Source organism: Oncorhynchus gorbuscha, linkage group LG02 (assembly GCF_021184085.1).
Source record: "Oncorhynchus gorbuscha isolate QuinsamMale2020 ecotype Even-year linkage group LG02, OgorEven_v1.0, whole genome shotgun sequence".
Classification (NCBI taxonomy): Eukaryota; Metazoa; Chordata; class Actinopteri; order Salmoniformes; family Salmonidae; genus Oncorhynchus; species Oncorhynchus gorbuscha.
In genome coordinates, this window is record NC_060174.1 from 10,207,558 (window position 1) to 10,231,089 (window position 23,532).

A 23,532-nucleotide genomic window follows, 5' to 3' on the forward strand; every position below is an offset into this window, starting at 1 on the left:
AGAGGAGATCACTCCTCTCCCATCGGTCCATTCTCTCCATCACTTGAGCCATCGCGGATCCGATCCGATGGAGGACGGTGGTGTGGTGGAGAACCCGTTCCTCCATCAATGGGAGAGGGTTGGCTGCTGCTCCTGCTGACTCCATTCGATTTGGTGGTGTGGGATTCTGTAATGCTCCGGGTGTCGTGGGTGTGGAGTCAAATGCAGGAGACAGAGTTCAATGCTGTGCGTCTTTTAATAGCACCAACGCACCACAGGGTGCTCACAAAAGTTACGTTCCCAAACACAGGGAATCAAAAAATACAATGGAAAAAATCACGACCAGGCACAAACACGTACCTTTACAACAGAGCCGAAGTTTACAATGAAATAATCCCGCACAACAACCAGGCGGGCCGGCTGTCTAATAAAGACAAACTAATTAACATTAACAGGTGCCACCACTAAACATACAAGGAGGGGGAGGAAAAACAATCAGTGGCAGCTAATAGGCCGGTGACGACGACCGCCGAGCTCCACCTGCCCGGGAAGGGGAAACACCCTCGGTCGGTCTCGTGACAGGTAGCTTAATGATGTTTACCCAAGTTGAGTTCCTCAAGTGCCTATGTGTATCCCAATGTTGGGATAGTTACCACTTTATGATATTTAAATAATAATGTTATTAATTGTATATAAAAAATATGTAATGTGCAAAAATATTTAAGGCAAATTTATATTTGCAGTATACAAACATCACGATAAACAGGAATGACGTTTACTTTCATGGCTGTCCAAAAATACTTATCTGAAAGCCACGCCCCCAATAACACCCATCTGATGGGTAAACCAAGCATAAAAGTGAATAAAAACCCAATAGATGGTTAAATTAATCGAAAAGTGTGGCCTATTGGGGGAATTATTTCGGGCTTTTTGTGAGAGTAAATGTCATTCATGTTGTTTTTTAAATTATTTTTTTTACCTTTTATTTAACTAGGCAAGTCGGTTAAGAACAAATTCTTATTTACAATGACAGCCTTTTAAATTTGTAATTTAACCTTTATTTAACCAGTTAGGCTAGTCGAGAACAAGTTCTCTTTTACAAATGCGTCCTGGCCAAGTTAAAGCAAAGCAGTATGACAAAAACAACAACAGAGTTACACATGGGATAAACAAACGTACAGTCAATAACACAATAGAAAATATGTATACAGTATGTGCAAATGTGCAAATGTGCAAATGAAGTAAGGCAATAAATAAGCCATAGTGGCAAAGTAATTACAATTTAGCACTTAACACTGGAGTGATTGATGTTCAGATGAGGATGTGCAAGTAGAAATACTGGTGTACAACCGGGGAACAGTGGGTTCACTGCCTTGTTCAGGGGAAGAACAACATGTTTTTTACCTTGTCAGCTCAGGGATTAGATCCAGCAACCTTTCGGTTACTGGCCCAACGCTCTAACCATTAGGCTACCTTCCGCCCCATTGTTAAGTTTGTACACTGCAAATTTCAATTTTCCTTAATATTTTTGCACATGACATGTTTTTATATAAAATGTATAACATTATTTAAATATAACAAAGTGGTAAATATCCCAACGTTGCGATATGCAAAGGCACTTAAGAAACTCATACTCTTGTGTAAGCCTTATTAAAGCTACAAGAGTTTCAGTGCCCAACCTTAACAAGTGTTGACAATACAACAGAACAGAATAATAGGAATGACATTTACTCTCACAGGTGGCCAAAAATAACTATCTGAAAGCCAGTTCCCCACAAAGCCACATCTCCAGTCTTCTGATCTGACCCAGTGGATCAAAGCTCAATGACTCAAAATCAACAACCCAATTTAAATAAAAATACAAATTGGTTGTTTTTAACCCAGCATTTGTTTTTGTGTAATGACAATAGCAGTTGCACTAATCCAACCATAATCCAATGGGTTATGGGTTTACTTTAACTTGTATTTAGATTTGAAACTAAAGGATTGTATAATTGCACTGTATATAGTTTGTATATGTATTGCTACATTATATTTCTTGTACACCTCATTCACTGTTTTAATACAATTCATTTATAGTTTTGAAGCCGCTGCTTGTTATTGAACCAATGGAGTAAAACGACATTATTTCTTCAGGGGCCTTTTATTGCAGATTCACTAGGGTCATCCACTATAGTAGTTGACTCCCGGTAATGTTCCTCTGCCCAGGTTTGTTTTGTTGCAGCCTTATTCTTATTCTAAAAATTCCTCATCAATCTACACACAATACCCTATAATGACAAAGCGAAAACTGTTTTTTTGACATTTTTTGCAAATGTATTAACAATAAAAAACATAAATACTTTAATTACATAAGTATTCAGACGCTTTGCTATGAGACTCGAAATTGAGCTCAGATAAATTGTGTTTACATTGATCATCAACATTGGGATGTTTCTACAACATGATTGGAGGTAAATTCAATTGATTGGACATGATTTGGAATGGCACACACCTGTCTATATAAGGTCCCACAGTTGACAGTGAATGTCAGAGCAAAAACCAAGCAATGAGGTCGAAGGAATTTGTCTGTAGAACTCCGAGACAGGATTGTGTGGAGGCACAGTGTTACGTTCTGACCTTAGTTTCTTTGTTTTGTCTTTGTTTTTGTATGGTCAGGGCGTGAGTTGGGGTGGGCAGTCTGTTTGTTTTTCTATGTTGGTTTTTGTGTTCGGCCTAGTATGGTTCTCAATCAGAGGCAGGTGTCGTTAGTTGTCTCTGATTGAGAATCATACTTAGGGAGCCTTTTTCCACCTGGGTTTTGTGGGTGTTTATTTCCTGTTTAGTGTTTTGTAATTCACCTTACGGGACTGTTTGTTTGTTGTTTTTGTTCAGTGTTCATCATTAAATTATGGACACTTACCACGCTGCGTTTTGGTCCTCCGATCCTTCTCGCTACTCCTCCTCAGAAGAGGAGGATGAGATCCCGTACACACAGATCTAGGGAAAGGTACCAAAACATGTCTGCAGCATTGAAGGTCCCCAAGAACTCATTATTAAATGGAAGAAGTTTGGAACCACCGATAATGCAATTACTAACTAATATTTGACATGTTTGAATACTTATTGTACCAACGTATCGCCAAGGTTCGTGCAAAGTGAAACTTGAATACAACTGTAGATCTGAAATAATTGGATGGTGAAACTTGCATCATGTTAACCAAGAAAGCAAGGTGAAGCAATGTCAGGCCAAGAGACACTTTTTTTTGTAATTTATTATTTATTTTTTTAAGCAGTAGGGATTTAGAATTAAATATGGAGTGTATAGTTAGGTGATGATATCACGTCCCCCGAATACCTTCAAAAGTATTCGACAAAAATAATTCATTCTAGAAACAGTTTCCATCATTTTATTCTAAAGAAAAATCCACCCCTCTCGAACGGCTAAAAATGTTGTCTCCTATAACTGCCATTTCCGTTGCCCATGTCACAAAGATTTTTTTTTGCGACATTGCTTTTTTTCGAAACCTGCCTAACATGATAACAAAACCGGCTCCGAGCGTGCATCCGTGTGGGCCATCGTGCGCATGTTGATTTGTCTATCCCACCAGACACGTTCAAGACATGCAGGTTAAAAATACCAAAACAGCTGTGAAACAACTACTGTATATTCATTTGGGGAGAAACAAATCTAATTATATTTGTCACATGCGCCGAATACAACAGGTTACCTTACCGCAAAATGCTTACTTACAAGCCCTTAAGCAAGAAAAAAAAATAAAAAAACGAAAGTAAAAAAAAATAATTATGTAACATAACAATAACGAGGCTATATACATGTGTACCAGTATTGAGTCCATATGCGGGTACAGTCGTGTCACGGTAATTAGAGTAATATGTACATGTAGGTAGAGGTAAACACATGAAAACACAACATGGTAGCATCACAACATGACAACAACATGGTAGCAACACAACATAGTAGTACCACAAAACACGGTACAAACATTATTGGGCACAGACAACAGTACAAAGGGCAAGAAGGTAGAGACAACAATACAACACGCGAAGCAGCCACAACTGTCAGTAAGAGTGTCCATGATTGAGTCTTTGAATGAAGAGCTAAAACGGTCCAGTTTGAGTGTTTTTTGCAGATCGACCCAGAGATGTGTGTGCTATGGGGACCTTTAACAGAATGTGACTGGTGTTGTATGTGGAGGATGAGGGCTGCAGTAGAAATCTCAGATAGGGGGGGAGTGAGGCCTAAGAGGGTTAAGCAAGGCCTAAGAGGGTTAAGCAGTCTTACAGCTTGGCAGTAGAAGCTGTTCAGGAGCCTTTTTGACCGAGACTTGATGCGGTTAGCTGATACTTTAAATACCTATCCAGGCATTGTAAGAGCTGGCATGCGTCCCACCGCCTTGGCAGAGGAAAGCACCGGCTGTCTGCAGTCTACTTCTAGTTTCATGCAAAAAAAAAATGCACTAAACATCTTAGCTATATGTAAAATTGTGCGACTAAGAACTCCTTGGCAATAACGTCAAAAAATAATGACAGATTTCTTGATTATATTAGACAAAGATTATGGATATACTGACAAGATACATTTCTCTCTGCCCTAACAATGGGAGTCATTGTCCTCGAAAGAGGGAACAGAGGGCTGTCTAGCTCTTGCTTATCCTTTCTTTGGATTGGTGGATACATGTCAGTATTGTAATTATTTTTTTGAATATTCGATTATAGATGTTGACATCAACTGCCTGGTTTCAATGGAGAGAGATTCTATGCTGCTAGCTTCATACCATGAATATGCATAGCCAACTTGAGGCAACGCCGATATAAAGTGATTTTTCTCAAAGTTGCCAGGATGTAACGTGCCCTACTTCTATCAATACACTAGTAACAACTTTATCATTGTGAAACTTCTATTCGATCAAATTAACCGCACGTAGCAAATAACATGCTGACCACACCGCTCGTGTCGCGTGCGTGAGCGTTGCAAAATAAATTTGCACATACATGTTATTCAATCATGGCACCCACACTGCTCGCTCACGCGCGCCAACGAGTGTCCGCGTTGCCAGGTGCTAAAATAGAAGTTGCTTCTATTTGTGATGCAGAACACGATGCAAGTCCTGCCTCTCCCATCTCCTCATTGGCTTTTATTATACCCACGTGGGTGATTGAAAGATGAACTGAGTTGGTTGGCCGTTGTGTTAATACACCTTAGATGCCAGTCGCCATATGAAGTCGCAAGAAGAAAAGCCTGGAAGGAGGAGAGATGACTAGAAAGGATTTGGTTGACCATTTTATGTGTGGATTAATTGTCGGAGTAGAGGACCTTGTGCATTTCAGATAAAATAACAACTCAATGTTTATATCCCAGGACAAATTAGCTAGCAACAGCAAGCTAGCTAACTAAATAGGACAAATTAGCTAGCAACTGCAAGCTAGCTAGCTAAATTGTCATATATGTTTAATGCCTTTTGACCTGTCCCCAAATTAATATAATTGGTTCAGAGTTTGTTTTGATATTTCAACCTGCGTGTTGTGATCGCGTTTGGTGTGGGGGGACAAAATAAATGTGCGCAAGATGGCGCACGCGGATGCACGTTTGTGTCCAGTATGGATGTCATGCGGAAATAGATTTTTTCAAGTGCGAGCAGTGTGGGTGCAATGATTGAATAACATGTATGTGTACATTTATTTTGCAACACTCGCCCACGTGACGGGAGCGGTGTGGTCAGCGTGTAAGCCATTCATTTTTGTTGTTGATGAAATTCGACACTCTCTTTGACCGGGAAGGTCTAAATCCTACCCAATATTCTTGTCCCTCTCTCTAAGGAAACTAAATACATAATTAAATACTACATCCCCTGAAGATTTCCCCAGCAGTTCACTTAATGTTGGCTCTTCAACACATTACTCCTCATATCTAATAACAAACACCAAATAAAAATACTTGTGACTGACATTATAGGAATACCTTGCATTATTATTGACAATCATACACAGACGAGGTGTGCCCTCCCATATTTCTTCCTCTGTTTTAGATTAATTTAGATTATTTTGAGGAAGTGTTACTGGCTATGTTGTTGCTATGGTGGCTCAAAAGGGACAAACAGTAATATTGCAGATTTTTTCCCTCGTTCTTCAAGCTAAGGTCTTTAAGGAGTATGCGAGCACAGACATTCGCGTCGCAAAGGAGCAAACTGAACCTATGTATGTGGACACCTTCACTCAATACAATGGAATCACTTGTGACCGGTGCTCTTATCTCTAATTTCTTACCGCATCCTCCACAACAGGTGGTTGCACATTTAACATGTTGATAGAAATGAGGTAGAACTGATTTAAGTTTCCCTGCATTAAAGTCTCCGGCCACTAAGAGTGCCGGAGCGGTTTTCTGTTTGCTTATTTCCTTATACAGCTGACTGAGTGTGGTCCTAGTGCCAGCATCTGTGGTGGTAAATAAACAGCCACGAAAAGTATAGCTGAAAACTCTCTAGGCAAGTAGTGTGGTCTGCAATTTATCACAAGACACTCTACCTCAGACGAGCAAATATAGAGACTTCCTTAGATTTCGTGCACCAGCTGTTGTTTACAAATATGCACAGACCACCCCCCGTCTTCTTACCGTAGTTCTATCCTGCCGATGCAGCATATATCCCGCTAGCTGAATATCCATGCCATCATTCAGCCACGATTCCGTGAAACATCAGATATTACAGTTTTTGATGTCCCATTGGTAGGATATTAGTGATCGTATCTCGTCTAATTTATTGTCCAATGATTGCAAGTTGGCGAGTAATATTGATGGTAACGGCAGCTTCCCAATCGCCTTCTGCGGATCCTAACGAGGCAACCCGCTCTGTGTCCTCTGTACCTGCGTCTCTTCCTCTTGCAAATAACTGGGATGTTGGCCTTGTCAGGTGTTCGGAGAATGTCCTGTGCGTCCTGCTTGTTGAAGAAAAAATCTTTGTCTAATCCGAGGTGAGTGATCGCTGTCCTGATATCCAGAAGCTCTTCTTACATTCATGTGATGTTAAAGCTATTCGGCAATAGCCTCGCTGGGTCCTTCCCTGGCTGCTGGCTTGTTGGTCTCGCTGGGTCCTTCCCTGGCTTCCTGCTTGTTGGTCTCGCTGGATCCTTCCCTGGCTTCCGGATTGTTGGCCTCGCTGGGTCCTTCCCTGGCTTCCGGATTGTTGGCCTCGCTGGGTCCTTCCCTGGCTTCCGGATTGTTGGCCTCGCTGGGTCCTTCCCTGGCTTCCGGCTTGTTGGTCTCGCTGGATCCTTCCCTGGCTTCCGGATTGGTACCTTTACTACCTCCTTTCAGCTGCCTGGTAGTTTCCCCTCCTTCCACAATCTGTACAACATCAATACCTTATCCAGTGCCTCATCACTAAGATGGGCCAACATAACATTGCACACCGTGTCTTTCCCAGGTGAAGTTAACCCATCCTTACCTATTGCCCTTTTCATCTTTGCCAAATGTAAATGGTGTATTCAATGCGTAATTTACATCCTTCCTCCTTTCCAGCACTCCAGGGTGCTCCTCTCTCATTCTCTCTCTCCCCATCCTCTGAAAAAGTTGCCAAGCTAGGCACTTTGACAAATGCTTTGGCCATCATCTCTGCCTTCTCTTCATCTGTTACTGCCATATCCTCCCCACTCGTCAACACTGGATAGTCCCACTCCCTTCTGACCCCACTCATCCTCTTCATCATCCACCACAATTTCCCCACAGGTGTCGCCCTTCCAAGAACCGATGCCAACATGACCTCTTTGCCTGACAGATGGTTCTCCTCACCAGAGCCTGCTTATACTGAATCAGATGTTGGAAATTACACATCCTTTTCAGTACTCTAAATGCACCGTTCCTACTTCTCAGCATTGCCCCACACTCCTCCGTCCACCATGGGACTGCTTTCCTCCTCCTCCTACCTGAACTCTTAGGTATCGCCTTAGTAGCTGCCCCCACTAAAGCTGTTCTCACCCAGTTATTCATACTATCCACATCCCTCCTCATATCCACCCGAGCCATCACCTGCTCACTCACCTCCTGAAACTGATCCCACTTTCCCTTCCAAACACCCACCTGCCTACTCCATCCACTGACACCTCCTCCTCCCTCCAGCCTACTGTGCATACTATGGGGTAATGATCATTCCCTACTGTCGACTCCTCCCATACCTCCCACACACAGATTCCTGCCATCGCACTAGGTACCAGAGTGAGGTCCGAGGCAGACTCTTTCCCTGTGGCTAAATCAATCCTGGTCCCTCATTCATCATTCAGACACAACAGATCCCTTGGCCATTTCCATCCATCCGTTTGTCCCCCAGAGAGTGTGGTGGGCATTAAAATCCCCACACCACATTACCTTACTTCTATCCTGGCCCTCCAACCTCTCCAGCACTTTTAGGTTCAATATCTGACAAGGATTATCTACTGAACAAAAATATAAATGAAACATGCAACAATTTCGAAGACTTTATTGAGTTACAATTCATATAAGGAAATCAGTTAATTGAAATAAATAAATGAGGCCCTGATCTATGGATTTCACGTGACTGGGCAGGGGTGCAGTCATGGGTGGTCCTGGGAGGGCACAGGCCCGCCCACTGGGGAGCCAGGCTCAGCCAATTACATTGAGTTTTTCCCCACTAAAGGGCTTTATTACAGACATAAATACTCCTCAGTTTCAAGTTTACCTCTTTAGAGCTAACACTCACAGGCAATCCTGTTATCGCCCTTTTAATCCACTGCTTGAATGGTGCAGACAGAGGGTTGCCTCGCTTCTAGTCCTTAGGAAACTTGCAGTATTTTGTTTTTATTGCTGCACTGCCGGAACTAGAAGCATACCCACAATAACATATGTTAAACACAAGTATGTGACCAATACAATTTGATTTAAAACTGTTGCTCTCCTCAAACTTCCTTTTCTACTTAATCCCCGCCGCCATAGACCTCTTGCTCCCATTCAAACCCCTGCTCAATTTCTCTACTGGTTTTGTTTTGTTTTCTCTTTCCTACTCCCTTCTCCATCACAATTGCCTACAATCTCTGACCCAGTCACAGCCGTGCCGACCCGCCGCCAGTTTGATTGTTTGCTTACTCCCTTTCAACCCGAAAGACTGATACGTAAAAGCAAAAGTGCTAGCGCCAGCACCGTACCAAGCGGATACTCCCTTCGTATAACCAAAGATCTACAACCGACACAACTCCGATATTTATTATGTTATTTCTGTCTCCAAAATACCACAGTCGAATGCAGTTTCAAAGCTGTAATATTTTTTTCTGTAAGGGGCGCTAGGGGGCAGAAAAACAGCGTGTGTAGGACAGGTAAAATAACTGATTCATTCGAGACTGGCAGAATAGAAGCCGGTTTGTGGATAAAAATAAATAAATAAATACCGAAATGATGTTTTAAATATTCTAGCTAAGAATAAAAAATATACAGCCCATTACAATGATTTTATTCATCACTTTTCCTACCCCTATCCAAGAATCAGGATGAGATTAAATAATTGACAATGACGACGAGCTGTAATTTCATCAGGCACTATCTAGGTATACCTAACTATGGGTTTTTGGAAAGGGGGCTTTCATTATTGAACCAAAAATATTTTTCAACAGACAAGTGTCCCGCTGTTGTGGACAACTGACACATCTACTGTACTTTCAAGGTGTTGATGTTTTATAATTTCATTGTCATTAACTGAAACGGTATAACCTGGGTTCGTGGAGTTAAGAGGGGGAGAATAAAGAACCAACCATGATAACGTCTGCCGGTAAGCAGTAACATACTAGCAAATGTCAGCGTTTTGTAAAAGATTGCTAACGGTAGCATGCTAGCATCCATTGATTTAGCTGAGTCACATAGCTAACTGGCTAGCTATCTACCCAGTTTACAGACTTTTAAAACTCACAGTTAGCTCATTTAGCTGCTGTACGTTAACACATGTTAGCTACTTACCTATGTGGCTGGATAATAACTTTATTCCTATCATATTGTTTAATGTCTATTAGTCGCCATTAACGTTAGTCGTTGGACAATGACGTTAGCCAGATGGCTAGCTAACATTAGCTAGGAATTTACCGACCGCGTTGGTTAGCTGCTGACGTTACCTAGCTGTGCCCTGGCAAACTAACGTAGTTAGTTAGTTGATAGTGTAATATTTTCATAGCCCGGTAAACGGGCGGCATGTAGACCAGCGGCTAGGATTTCTAGTCACTCCTGCTCCTAGTAGCAGTGTTGGGCCAGTAACCGAAAGGTAGCTGGGTCGAATCCCCGAACCGACAAAGTTTAAATCTGCCCCTGGTCAAACTCGGAAGGGAAAGGGGAGACTTAGTTCAGTTGGAGACTTAGTCCAGTTATTAAATTGAAATGTGTCGATTAAGACACCTCTCTGATTTCCGAGGGGTTGGGTTAAATGCGGAAGACACATTTCAGTTGAATGTATTCAGTTATACAACTGACAAGATTTTCCCTTTCGCGTTTGACCTGTTTAAGCTTCACATTAAACTTTTCTATGTCAGTCATAAATGAGAAGGTTAACGTTTTCTGTCTAACCTAGCTTGCTACGTTACGTACACTGAAGTGCATCAGGGTTTACACACACATCAGGGTTTCTCCATGATGTTGAAACTGACTACACATCATTTGATTTTTAGCTGGAATCATCTCACTGCTGGATGAGGAGGAGCCCCAACTCAAGGTATCATGAATTTAAGCTTGTTATCCAGTGAGAATACACCAGTGGTCACCAACCATGGACCTAGAGAAGACGAAAAGCCTTGTACAATAACATTAAAGACTATCATAAGTAGCTAGTTAGTGGAAGCAGTCAGTGCTGGACAGTAGCTCTCCTGGACCATGTTTGGTGACCACTAACATTCCTATTGACTTGGCAATGATTATTCTTGACTATTGTTTGCGTAAAGTGTCTTAACATTTTTTTATTTTTAAATTGCTTGTAGGAGTTTGCTCTGCACAAGCTGAACTCCATTGTCAATGACTTCTGGGCTGAGATATCGGGATCTGTTGACAAAATGTAAGTTTTTAAACGAGGGGGAAAAAGCCACAAATATTTACATGGTCAGTTTAAATTGGCAATATGTCACTTTTTGGGCAACCTGACCAAATTCACTTAATGTTCTGTTTTTGCTTATTTTAACTTTTGGTTTTGTACACAAGCTGCAAACAGCTGAAACAACAATATCTTTGGTTATGTAAAGTATTTTTCACAGCATTTTAGATGATACATTGATTCTCTACACTATAGCTAACTTAGTTTGTCACAAACTGAAATTAGGCAAACTATTTAGTTTAAGCAATCAGGAAATGGCGGAGCGATTTCTGCATAGTGCAACTTTAATTAGAATAAAGAAATTACTCAAGGGAAAAAAAAATGTGTGTTCTCTCCTCACAGCGAGGTCCTGTATGAAGATGAGACATTTCGGAGCAGGGCGTTTGCTGCCTTGGTGGCTTCCAAAGTGTTCTACCACCTCGGGGCGTTTGATGAGTCTTTGAACTACGCTCTGGGTGCAGGAGACCTTTTCAATGTCACAGACGACACTGAATATGTGGAGACCATTATCGGTGAGTGATGTCACAACTGCATGTTTTGGTATCCACAAGTACTCCATCTTAGTACTGACCTCAAGGGCTTGATGCTGATGCTTATCCATAGGCTTACCTTTTTAGTTACATCACATACAGTCACCTCCAACAATGTTCAATTTATGTATACCCACTGTTGCTAATTTAGATATCAACACACTGATGCCTGCCACTAATCATGGCAATTGATTATTCCACAGTGGTATACAGTAGTTCTTTGATGACCTCTGGTCTTTTTCCCCGTAGCCAAATGCATTGATCACTACACCAAGCAGCGGGTGGAGAACGCCGAGCTTCCTGAGGACGAGGAAAAGAAGAGCATCGACCCCCGGCTGGAGGGCATCGTCAACAAGATGTTCCTGCGTTGCCTGGGCGACCATAAGTACAAGCAGGCCATCGGCATTGCCTTGGAGACTCGACGCCTGGACATCTTCGAGAAGACTATCCTTGAATCGGTCAGTGGCTCCCAGGTCGTCTTCTGAACACATTCTGTTTTGGTTCCAGGTCGTCTTCTGAACACATTCTGTTTTGGTTCCACAGATTGTTTAATTTGGCGCAACTTCTACTTAATGTAATAAATTAAAATAGCTTAATGAAAACCCACAGATCCACGACTTTTGGTTTCGCCTACATTTTATTTAAATGTTTTTGTTGTGGTTTAAAACAATAAAACATTCAGTAACAACTTACATTTTATGTTGAGATCCTAACCCTCTTCCTTTTTGTCTTGTACAGAATGACGTTAGTGGCCTACTGGCCTACAGCCTGAAGGTCTGCATGTCACTAATGCAGAACAAGAAGTTCCTCAACGAGGTCCTCCGAGTGCTGGTCAAGCTCTACATGAATCTGGAGAAGCCTGACTTCATCAATGTTTGCCAGGTAACGGGGAGAAAGCACACTTCAAATTGGGCTCTGATTTTTTTAAATATCCATTCAGCTGCCTGCAGTTTGGTGGTGCGACAGTTATCTGATTTCACAATCTGAAACAGTACCATCCTGATCCAGTGGAATTACATAGTCATTCAATAGCGAATTTCTTTGAAAATAAACAGTCACGTGCACATGTTATTGTTAGGGGGGGTGAGAAACTGCATAATGAAATGAAAAGATCCAATAAATATTGTTCACCTTAAATCTAACAATGCTTCTGTCTGAGGTGGATCTTTATCAGGTTGCATGTGCCCAAACCCACACGTGTTACCAGCAGAGGCAGTCACTTTGAGGCTTGACTACAGACTATTGCTCTTCATTCCTCCTCACCCCACCTGAATATCTTTTTGATTACTGCAATTCAGCTTTTAGCTGCAAATGTGTACAATATCAAATAAACCCATCTTACTAATACGAGGAAGGAACCACTTGACCACCATGCATCACACTCAAACTCGGTCTCTCCTCCTTCTCTTTCTCCTCCACAGTGCCTGATCTTCCTGGACGACCCACAGGCGGTGAGCGACATCCTGGAGAAGCTGGTGAAGGAAGACAACCTGCTGATGGCCTACCAAATCTGCTTCGACCTGTACGAGAGTGCCAGCCAGCAGTTCCTCTCCTCCGTCATCCAGAACCTGCGCACCGTGGGCACGCCCATCCCCGCTGTGCCTGGCTCCACCAACACAGGCACTGTACCCATCCCAGACAAAGACAGGTGCGTGAGGATGAGATTGTAGTCACAGGGTGAGATGGGTAGGTTGGGGAAAGATGATGAGAAAATGTGAAGGAAATGTAGTAAGATCGGTGTAGGTGAATTATATTGACACATCGCAGGTAACCTGCTGTGATACAAAGTTGATTTAGCCAATATGTTTTTAAAAATGTCTCAGTGACGCTATGGAGACGGACGACAAGGCCAGCAGCTCCCCTGCAGGAAAAGCTGCAGACAGTGTGAGTAGCTCTACTTGGTGCTTCTTTATGGCCATGCAGAGAAGCTGTCAATTTTAAATAACTGTTCTTGTCACCCAAATGAATGGGTCTTCCCTTCCTCTGCTTGCATAGAAGGACGAGCCTAAGGACCAGAACGCGAAGATGATCAAAATTCTCAGTGGAGAAATGGCCATCGAATTTCATCTGCAGTTCCTCATCCGGAACAACAACACAGACTTAATGATTCTCAAGAACACAAAGGTAAAGGATGGCATTAGGAGTATTAAACAGGCTATGTATTGCATGTTACATAGGCGTATGACATGTACTGCATTATTAAAAAGGCTTTCACAATGATTTTTGTTGTTGCTTTGTCTACCTAATCCAGGATGCAGTCCGAAATTCGGTGTGTCACACAGCCACGGTCATAGCCAACTCCTTCATGCATACGGGGACCACAAGTGACCAGTTCCTCAGGTATAGCCACTATACTATAACATCACCAGCTATAGCATAAACACATAGAGAATATCACTTTCTGTTTTGCCAGCACACTTCATAACATACCTTCCAGGAAGTCCTATTTATACATAAAAAAATATCTATATTTATATTTTGTTGTGTTGGTGGTAATGTGGTACATTCTATTGGTGTGAGGCAGACCTGGCTTCTGAATATTTTCAAATAATGTGGCTGAAATCAACTACTTCTACTGGAAGTATTTAAAATAATTCCTATAAATAGCCTACTCTTATTTCCAAATGCATTATTTCAAATACTCCTAGGACCTGGGTTCAAATGCATCGGAGTACTTATTTGAATTTGTATGTACTCTGTATTAAATAACATTTTCTAATAAATGCTTATACTTCCCAATTTTATTTCTAAATACATTCCAATATTCAACTACTTATATTTTCTCCCAAAAAATATTTTAATATTTAAATAATCAAAATAGTTTTGGCTGAAGCCTGGTGTGGGGATATAAAGGGATAATGCTGTGTTTGGCTGTGTGATGAGATTTTATTAATTCTTTCAACAGAGAGAACTTGGAGTGGCTTGCAAGAGCCACCAACTGGGCCAAGTTCACAGCCACAGCCAGTCTTGGTGTCATTCACAAGGTAAACTTTAGCGCAAACTATTTAAAACATAAAAGCATGTATATAGATATTTATTTATTTAAAAAAAGTTTCACTGAATAATCTCCATATTTTCAGGGTCACGAGAAAGAGGCACTGCAGTTGATGGCCACTTATCTGCCCAAAGACACCTCACCCGGATCAGCCTACCAGGAGGGAGGTGGCCTGTATGCCCTCGGGCTAATCCACGCCAACCACGGGGGGGACATCATCGACTACCTGCTCAGTCAGCTCAAGAACGCCAGCAATGATGTGAGTGGCAACGTGCAGACACGTCACATTTCCCTTAATCAATTCCAAATCAACCCATATCCCACCCCACCCCTTTGGTTACTTAGATTTGATCGGATGTGTGTGTAAAGGCATCTGCATGATGACCAGCCGAAACAGTTCAGAAGAGTTTGTGCTTATATTATAAACAATTTGACACGTTTGTTTTTTTTTTTACTTGAGAAATACTGAATCAAACATTTGATGTACAATTGCGCGACTAAGATCTCCTCGGCAAAAACATGAAAATTAATTTATTGAGTTTCTTGAATTGATTTCTTGAGTTCTCTTCGATGAATTCTGACTTATGAGGAAGTGTCTACTGGCTACAGCATCTCAAGATGGACAAACAGTACGATTGGCACTTTTTTCATGTTTTTCAAGCGTAGGTCTTTTTTAAGTGATTAAGCGAACACACTCGTTTGGTTCCGGCTAGGCACCAGTCAAACTGAAGCATGCTGATGCATTAAGCAATACGGAAATAATTCCAACGAAGCCCATCAGGGGGATATCAGTTCACATTTGAGTTGAAATCAAAGTTATATTCGTGTCTGTGATGGCTGTTTTGGTTTGCTTTGTTTCCTCCCACAGATTGTCCGTCACGGTGGAGGTCTGGGCCTGGGATTGGCTGCTTTGGGTACAGCCAGGCAGGATGTGTACGATCTGCTCAAGTCTAACCTGTACCAGGACGATGCAGTCACAGGTACACGACCCTGAACAGACAGTGAGGCATTTGGTGCTAGTCGAGTTCAAATTTAGCCAACTATTATACACTGAACAAAAATATAAAAGCAACCATTTAAAAGGTTTTACTGAGTTATAGTTCCTGTAAGGAAATCAGTAAATTTAAATAAATTCGGTAGGCCCTAATCTATGGATTTCACACGACTGGGAGTACAGATACGTAAAAAGAAAATGGTAGGTGTGGATCAGGAAACAGGTCGGGATCATGCCGTGCGACAAATCTCCTTTGCGTGTAGTTCATCATCAGGCTGATTTGTGGAATGTTGTCCCACTCCTCTCCAATGGCTGGGTGAAGTTTCTGGATATTGGTGGGAACTGGAACATGCTGTTGTACATGTTGATCCAGAGCATCCCAAACATGCTCAATGAGCGACTTGTCTGAGTATGCAGGACATGGAAGAACTGGGACATATTCAGCTTCCAGGAATTGTGTACAGATCCTTTGCGACATGGGACTATGCTTTATCATGTTGAAACATGACGTGATGGTGGCAGATGAATGACATGACAATAGGTCATGGTATCACTGTCCGTTTGAATTTCCATCGATAAAATGGAATTGTGTTTGTTGTCCATAGATTATGCCGCCTGCCCATACCGTAACCCCACCGCCACCATTGGGGCACTCTGTTCACAATCGTGACCTCAGCAAACCGCTCGCCCACACGACACCATGCATATGGTCACGGTTGCATATGGAATATTTCTGTGATCTTTTATTTCAGCTCATGAAACATGGGATCAACACGTTTATATTTTTGTTCATTATATCTCTGTAGCCCTTAGAGTTAATAAAAACATCTTGACATATCTGTTGATATACACTATGCTTGCAACAAACTGCATTGCTTGTGCAATTTACAAGAGATCAGTGATACTAGCATAATCAACTCTGTGCTGCCAGTTGTTCAGATTTAGAAAGGACTTTTCTTTGGTGCCATTATGCGGTGCTCATGTTTTTACCCTCTGTTCACAGGCGAGGCAGCAGGACTGGCCCTGGGGCTCGTCATGCTGGGCTCCAAGTCTGCTCAGGCCATCGAGGACATGGTGGGCTACGCCCAGGAGACTCAGCACGAGAAGATCCTGCGCGGCCTGGCCGTGGGCATCGCCATGGTGATGTACGGACGCATGGAGGAGGCAGACACGCTCATCGAGAGCCTCTGCAGGGACAAGGTAACAATGGGACATGGAAATGCATGTACCAGGACTGACCCCATTTATTTTGTTTGGTCGTTAGGCTGTTTGATCGATATTTCTTTAGTCAAGCAGTCTAGTTTTTTTCTTTTTTCTCTTGCTTTCGTTTGATTCACGCTGGTTTCAGTGGACTAATCCATTGTGGAGTCCACTGGGTCATCACTCTAAGATGTGAAATTGTATATGGTTATATTATGTAAAAATAATAGTGCATCACTACTACAGCTAATATACTGTGTAAATAATGCTCTTTATCCCGTGTTGGATATGGTCACTGTCTGTGGTTCTGAAACATAATCTTCAGTGCGCCATAGAATTGGCATCTTTCCCTACGTTGCTATGTGCATAATGGCAAAATTTACCAGCATATTGAGAACAATGCTTTAACCCTATTCGACAAGGATTAGATTTACATTCATTCGTTCATGCCATCACGCAGAATGAGACATGAAATGCAATCAAGCATTTTTTGTTTTAAAATTAAATGACAAAGGGAGCATTGAATAATTAGCCTAAACAATAAACTGCAATTCATGATTGCATGCAATAGTCTGCTGTAATAAAGACTTAGATGTGTGTGTGGATAGATAGATAGATGGATGTATGTGTATGTATATTATTTTTTTCCCCAGTAGAACAGTACATTTAATTAGTGTTTACACTGTTCCAAATGGTTAAAAAAATATATATATTCTCACGCAACGCTTGCACCTATACCCTCCTGAATCTCCAGTAGTTTCCACAACTAGGTCATATGTCTTCCACACATCTGACTTCCCCTTACCCTCCTGAGCAACCAGTAAACATTCACCCTTTTTGAGTTTCTTTTTCACGTCCTCCGCATTCGTTTTGCAGTCGACATTACTGTGTTCGGAGTTTGTTATAACCAATTTATTTATGTGATTATGATAGGCTATAGGTCAGGCCCTATTTGTCACATGCATGCTATGATTACATGTAGGGCTGGGTGATATGACGATAGAAAAACGTTTATCGTTTCATATTATGCTCTATCGTTTATTTAGTTGTCGCAAATCGCACTCTTTGCGGTAATGTTTTCCGTCAATTGGACGACGCTTTGCGTGAACTTTGCAACACAAACAAACGTGGAGGAGAGTGAACGTGGCACGGAGACACGGAGCTCATACCTAAAAGAGGGGCTACTTCGGTCGCATGGTCTCGGTTTGGATATGAAGTCTGACACGGACCAGAAAACCGTCCTCTGCTAAATATTTTGCAGTCCGGCCCCGACAACAGGCTCAAACGCCACTAAACCTCCTTTACCACCTACGCAAGAATCATGTGAAACATTTCGGAGAGAGTCTACGGATGAGACCCAAAAAAGTACAGTTGAGTGCTCAAAACAAACCCTCAACTCAAGACGTTGCAAGAGGCTTTTGGCCGCGGCACAGCATATGGCAAAGAACCACGAAGATGGAAGGAGATAACAGCTGCCGTTACAACTAACATCTGCAAAGGCATGGCCCTAATTTAGACGGTGGAGAAACGGGGGTTTCGTGAGTTGGTGCTAACACTCGACCCAAGGTACCAAATGTAAATTCATATGTGACACGTATTAATGCCAAAATAACATGCAATACAGGCAAGCCCCCCCCCCCCACAAAATATTTATATATTAGGTCTATATTTATTTTGTGCGCAACTATTTACCTTTTTTAGATTTAGTTAAATACTTAATTTAACATTTTGCACAAAGGTTCTAAATAAAAGAGAAATAATCAAATATGAGTAAATACCTTTTTATTGTTGAGTTAGTTCAAAATGTAACAAGAAATAGGCCTTTACGTGTGGGAATTTTATGTTTATTTTACTATTCATTGAATTTACAGAAAATGTGCTATATCGTGATATGTATCGTTACCGTGATATGCATCATTATCGGGATGTGAGATTTTGACCATATCGCCCAGCTCTAATGACATGTTTCACGTAAAGAGAGCAAGGATTGAGGGGAAGGTTTTCCTAAATAAATTAGAGATTTTGATAATGTTTCAGTCAAACAAGTAAAACTACATGGCTGAAATGATGTAGCAGCTTCAGCACGGGCAGTGTGATTAAACACTTGCTGTGGTGCCTTTTCGCTGGAGTAGGGAGGAGACAACGTCTACCAGTCACACAGGCACTCGCTAATTAACACTTGAGTAATTTGTGTCTAACTATTTAATCAAACCAGATGCTTATGTAGACAAGCTCAGTGCAGTGCGTATGTAGTTGATTTTATTCAACTACGTAATATGGGAAAAATATGTTTAAACATTTAGATCAATCGATTGGTTGAAAGAACAGGACTACTCTCGGGTGACCCAAATATATATTTTTTCTCGGGACCACCCTAACACACACACTAGTTCGCTTTGCCTGCCGTGGGGATGGGTTCCCGCTATGCGTTGAAGGGTGCGGAAACTCTCCTCATCCCCTACCACCAATATATTGACCTTCATTCCTTTAATTCCTTGGCTATGCAACCATGACTGTTAACCTTGTTGCCTATTGTGGGTGTTTTTGATTTCTTCCTGCCTGTAGTCATCCGTTTCAATTCACTGCGACAATGAGTACCTGTCCTGAACCGTAGTATGAATGATGAATGCAGTACCCATACTTAAATGTGTTATTTGTCAAATAAGAGGTATACCTTTTGTTGACCATACATTGTTTCCATGACTACCTACTAGGGTTGCAAAATCTGGGAACTTTCAATAAATTCCCTGGTTTTCCAGAAATCCTATTTTGGGGGGTTCTGGATTTCCTGATTACGGGAATTTTCCAACTGGGATTTCGGAAATACCAGAATATTGCAACCTTACTGCTGCAGACTCTTCTCTTAGCTAAGGCTCTGTGTTCCGCCACTGCGTTTGTTGTAGGACCCCATCCTGCGCCGCTCCGGAATGTACACAGTGGGCATGGCCTACTGTGGCTCCGGGAACAACAAGGCCATCAGACGCCTGCTGCATGTGGCTGTAAGTATTCTCCTTCCTCACGCAAAACACAGACAACCAGGAATCAGAGTAGGGATAGTCCAGCTGTGAAGTATTGGAATTGGGAGTATGGTTATGACAGACCATAGTATACCTCACAGTAAATTTAAAATGTGTTGGTATGTTAAACGCGGTAATGAAATACAGTCCTGGGTAGTACAGGAAGCCCTGGCGGATTCATTAATGTTACTGGGGCAGATGGTTGAGTTGGTATTCATACAGATGGCAGCCTGCACAAGCTAAAGATCTTGTGATACAAGAGCTTTTTATGAACAAGTATACACTTTCCCCAAATCTTTGATATCTGGGCAGATTGGAAGTTTGGTGTTTGGGCAGGAAAATGGTTATTAGTAGCTGTTATCTCATTGCCCTACTGTATTTTTTTTCTTCTTCTGCTATTAATACATTGTTCTCTACCTGTCAGGTAAGCGACGTGAACGATGATGTCAGAAGGGCAGCGGTGGAGTCCATTGGATTCATCATGTTCAGGTAAGGCCTTATTCAACCCTGTATCCCCTATGTAATCCCTTTCCCGCCCAGCAGAGGTCCCCCTACTTTCAGCCTCTTGGTCCACTGCTAGTCTCTTAGACCAAACTAACTGATCAATCAGCTCCTACATGTATACACAAAGACTGCATTCCTCTCATAGCCCGGGCATCATTTCCAAATGATTTTGGAGTATGTCCTCAGATGGGTGTTGTTGGCAGTTTATGTCGCCTCCCTCCCCTCATCCTGATCGTTAAAACAAACAGTGAGAGAGATTTCTTCCGCCTAGACCTTAGACAAATAGATGGGGCTTTTCCACTCCTGATTGCCACCGGGGCTGTTACCCATCTTTGGCCCTGAGGTTAACCCACATTTCTAAGTTTTCCCCATTAAGAATGTGGGTTTTCGCAAGTTCTCACCAAAGCCTGTGGAATTTTCACCCCTGAAGAATTTGTTGTCTGAACACTGTTTGGGGGTTTTAAGTAACCAAGGGCATACAGTAGGGTTAACCTTTACCCCAGATGGAGCTTTGGACCCTTTAATCTTTGGCTACATTGTCTGTATTCTGCTTCATGTAGCTAGCATATATTAATTCCTCTTGTATTCCTCTTTGATGTGGACGGTACTGTTGCACAAACAACATGCTGATTTAAGTCTACACCACCACTGGTATTATCAGGCTGTATAATTAATTATGTTTGCTCTGACTCGGTACATTTATTAGCTAGCTCCCTAGTGATTAGCATTAGTGGCTAACAATATTTTGGCCAACTTGCTAAGAAAAGACAAACTAGCTGTTTGCAGATGTAAGCAATACAAACTACTAGTGTAATAATAGAACTGGATTTATATGAAGAAGCAAAGTGAAAACCGCGTTGTTATCATCAACATGGTTGCCATCAACATTGTTGCATGTGCTGCATTGACCATGCAGAGAGAACGCAAGTGTCTCATTTTCTAGGAACAACAAATGCGCTCCTTGAGTGACTGGGGGTGGGGCTAGGTCTGTGTGGAAGGGCAGCATGGACAGAGATGACTCAAATAGCAAAGTAAACTATAAAAATGGACGTTTAACACCGCGTATCACATTTAACAAACCAAACAATAAAATACAGTTTTAGAAGGTAAATTAAAATCCCAAACCGGTCCGTGCATTAATACACGGCCACCCCTAGTAAGTGCCAAGTTCGGGCTCAGAATGCCTCAGAAATTCAAAATTGTTGAATTGAAGTAATAAACAGGATGCAGAATTGCTATTTGAATGAAAGGAAATAGAATAGAATTAATGGACATTCAAATGCCTCTTCGATATTAGGAGTAGTCTACACAAATACACAGCTTGTACAGAACATCAACCATGTCGTTATTTATATGTATGTAAATACAATTGAAACTATTTTTAGATTTTCAAGAAACTCAATTCATGCTCAAGGAAAACAAAACCTATGTGCTAATATTCTAAGTTATTATATTTCATTATTCACTTAGACCTGCTCAGATACTTTGGAAAATAGTACGTTTTTGGGCTGGATTGTCAGTTTGTAGTTCATACATGCATAATCTATCAGTACATTTACTGTCTTACCTCAATTAGCCACCAAATCCCTAGGTTAAAAATGACTGTTTTCTAGAAGCTGTGTGATGCCATTTTCCCTACCTTTACCCCCATGTGGGGGTTTGAGTGACAGCTAGCAAGACACAGTAGAGCGAGAGAGCAATGATGTGGTGCACATATCTGCACATTTGTGACGTAGTATGCAATTTTCAGGGACTACCTTTTGGCTCGGGCACTACTTTCAAAACTACCAGAGAATATCTGTAAAGGTCCAATGCAGTTGTTTCTATCTCAATATCAAATCATTTCTGGGTAACAATTAACTGCAATATGTAACTTTTTGGGTGACCTGACCAAATTCGCATAGAAAAGTGAGTTATAGATCTACTGCGTCTAAGACTTGCTTTCAGATATGTTCTATGTGCACTATTTCTATGCTTCCCATTGTTTTTTTTGTTTTTTTTGCATTGAACTATCGGTTTAGTACACCAGCTTCAAACGGCTGAAAATACAATATTTTGGGTTTGGTATTTCACAGCGGTTTAGATGGTACAATGATTCTCTACGTTACATTTTCCTTGTTTTGTCACACAAACTGAAATTTTGCGAACTATAAGAATTTTAGCAACCAGGAAATGGCGTAGCAATTTCTTCATGTTGCACCTTTTTTTGAGTACCTTACTGTGATTTATTTTAAATGTTCACAAAATAGCTTCTTAGCAAAGACCAATTTGTCATTCAAGAATTTTAGGTCTGTCTGGGAGTGATCTGCGTGGGGATAGGAAAACGATCTGTTATTGCCAGAGGTTTGGAACTCTTTCTTATTGGTCTGTTAACTAATTAACACCTGGTGATGTCACTAGGCAGGCCAAAACTCCATCGCTCTGTTGTGTGATAGATGCGTGCTGCTGTGTGTGTGTTTACGCAATTCCACCGAGTGCCATAAGTCAGTTGGCAGCCACAGATCGATAAGCAGGATGTTTGCCACTTCCTCTGTCCTCTCAGACCTTATTTACTTTTCACAATGAAAGAATGTCTTTTCAAACAGCTCTTACGCCCTTTTAGTGTGTCATAATTTTCACAATTTCAGTGTTATTCCAACCTCATGGTATGGAAATATATATGAAACAAAGGTAAATCTAGTTTTTAAACACGCTGGGCCTTGTAAATTCTGTTCAAAATAGGGAAAATACCCTCAAGTTGACCCTGAGGCCTTCAAAAAATAAAGACAAACAAATTAAATGTTTTGATAGTGAGAGCAATTGTCCCATACTTTTTAAATGGGTTGTCTACATTTGTAAGCAGAGAAATAAAAGCCTACTATTTTTTTGTGGGGGGGTTGGGGGGTTATACACATCGTGCTGTTCTAAGCACATCGGGCTATACACTCTGAGTGATATTCTCCAGGAGTCAATAGGTTTACATTTATACCCCAAAACAATATCTTTGTACCAATCATGGATTGTGGCTTTAGAATATAAAACACAATATATAAGGTAGGGTCTAATATAACTATTATTTGTTAAGAAAATCTAATTGGCTATTCTAAGCACTAAGGTTCAAACAGAATGTTTCTGCAGAAAAGTGATATTCTTTGGTGTCTTGACGTGTCACCTGTCATTCAATGAAACACATATTCAATGACTTAGTGGAATTTTTAATTGAATCAAATTAAATTCTACTTACTGTGGGGTGTAGACAATTTGA

General features: G+C 41.4%; 1 protein-coding gene across 2 annotated transcripts in view; it reads left to right on the forward strand.

The window, feature by feature from the left end:
- The first annotated feature begins 9,566 nt into the window (after positions 1–9,566).
- Positions 9,567–23,532, forward strand: part of psmd1 (proteasome 26S subunit, non-ATPase 1) — a 53,202-nt gene continuing 39,236 nt past the window's right edge. Inside the window, exons 1-16 of one of the 2 annotated variants that reach the window (XM_046300736.1) lie at positions 9,567–9,749; positions 10,633–10,676; positions 10,939–11,012; positions 11,391–11,560; positions 11,828–12,036; positions 12,317–12,460; positions 13,000–13,226; positions 13,402–13,462; positions 13,574–13,702; positions 13,830–13,918; positions 14,484–14,562; positions 14,659–14,832; positions 15,442–15,553; positions 16,571–16,767; positions 19,671–19,766; positions 20,209–20,273. In XM_046300736.1, the coding sequence (XP_046156692.1) occupies positions 9,734–9,749; positions 10,633–10,676; positions 10,939–11,012; positions 11,391–11,560; positions 11,828–12,036; positions 12,317–12,460; positions 13,000–13,226; positions 13,402–13,462; positions 13,574–13,702; positions 13,830–13,918; positions 14,484–14,562; positions 14,659–14,832; positions 15,442–15,553; positions 16,571–16,767; positions 19,671–19,766; positions 20,209–20,273 (1,886 nt within the window). In that variant the 5' untranslated portion in view covers positions 9,567–9,733. The remainder of the gene's footprint in view (positions 9,750–10,632; positions 10,677–10,938; positions 11,013–11,390; positions 11,561–11,827; positions 12,037–12,316; positions 12,461–12,999; positions 13,227–13,401; positions 13,463–13,573; positions 13,703–13,829; positions 13,919–14,483; positions 14,563–14,658; positions 14,833–15,441; positions 15,554–16,570; positions 16,768–19,670; positions 19,767–20,208; positions 20,274–23,532) is intronic. The other variant, XR_006832053.1, reaches the window with a different exon arrangement.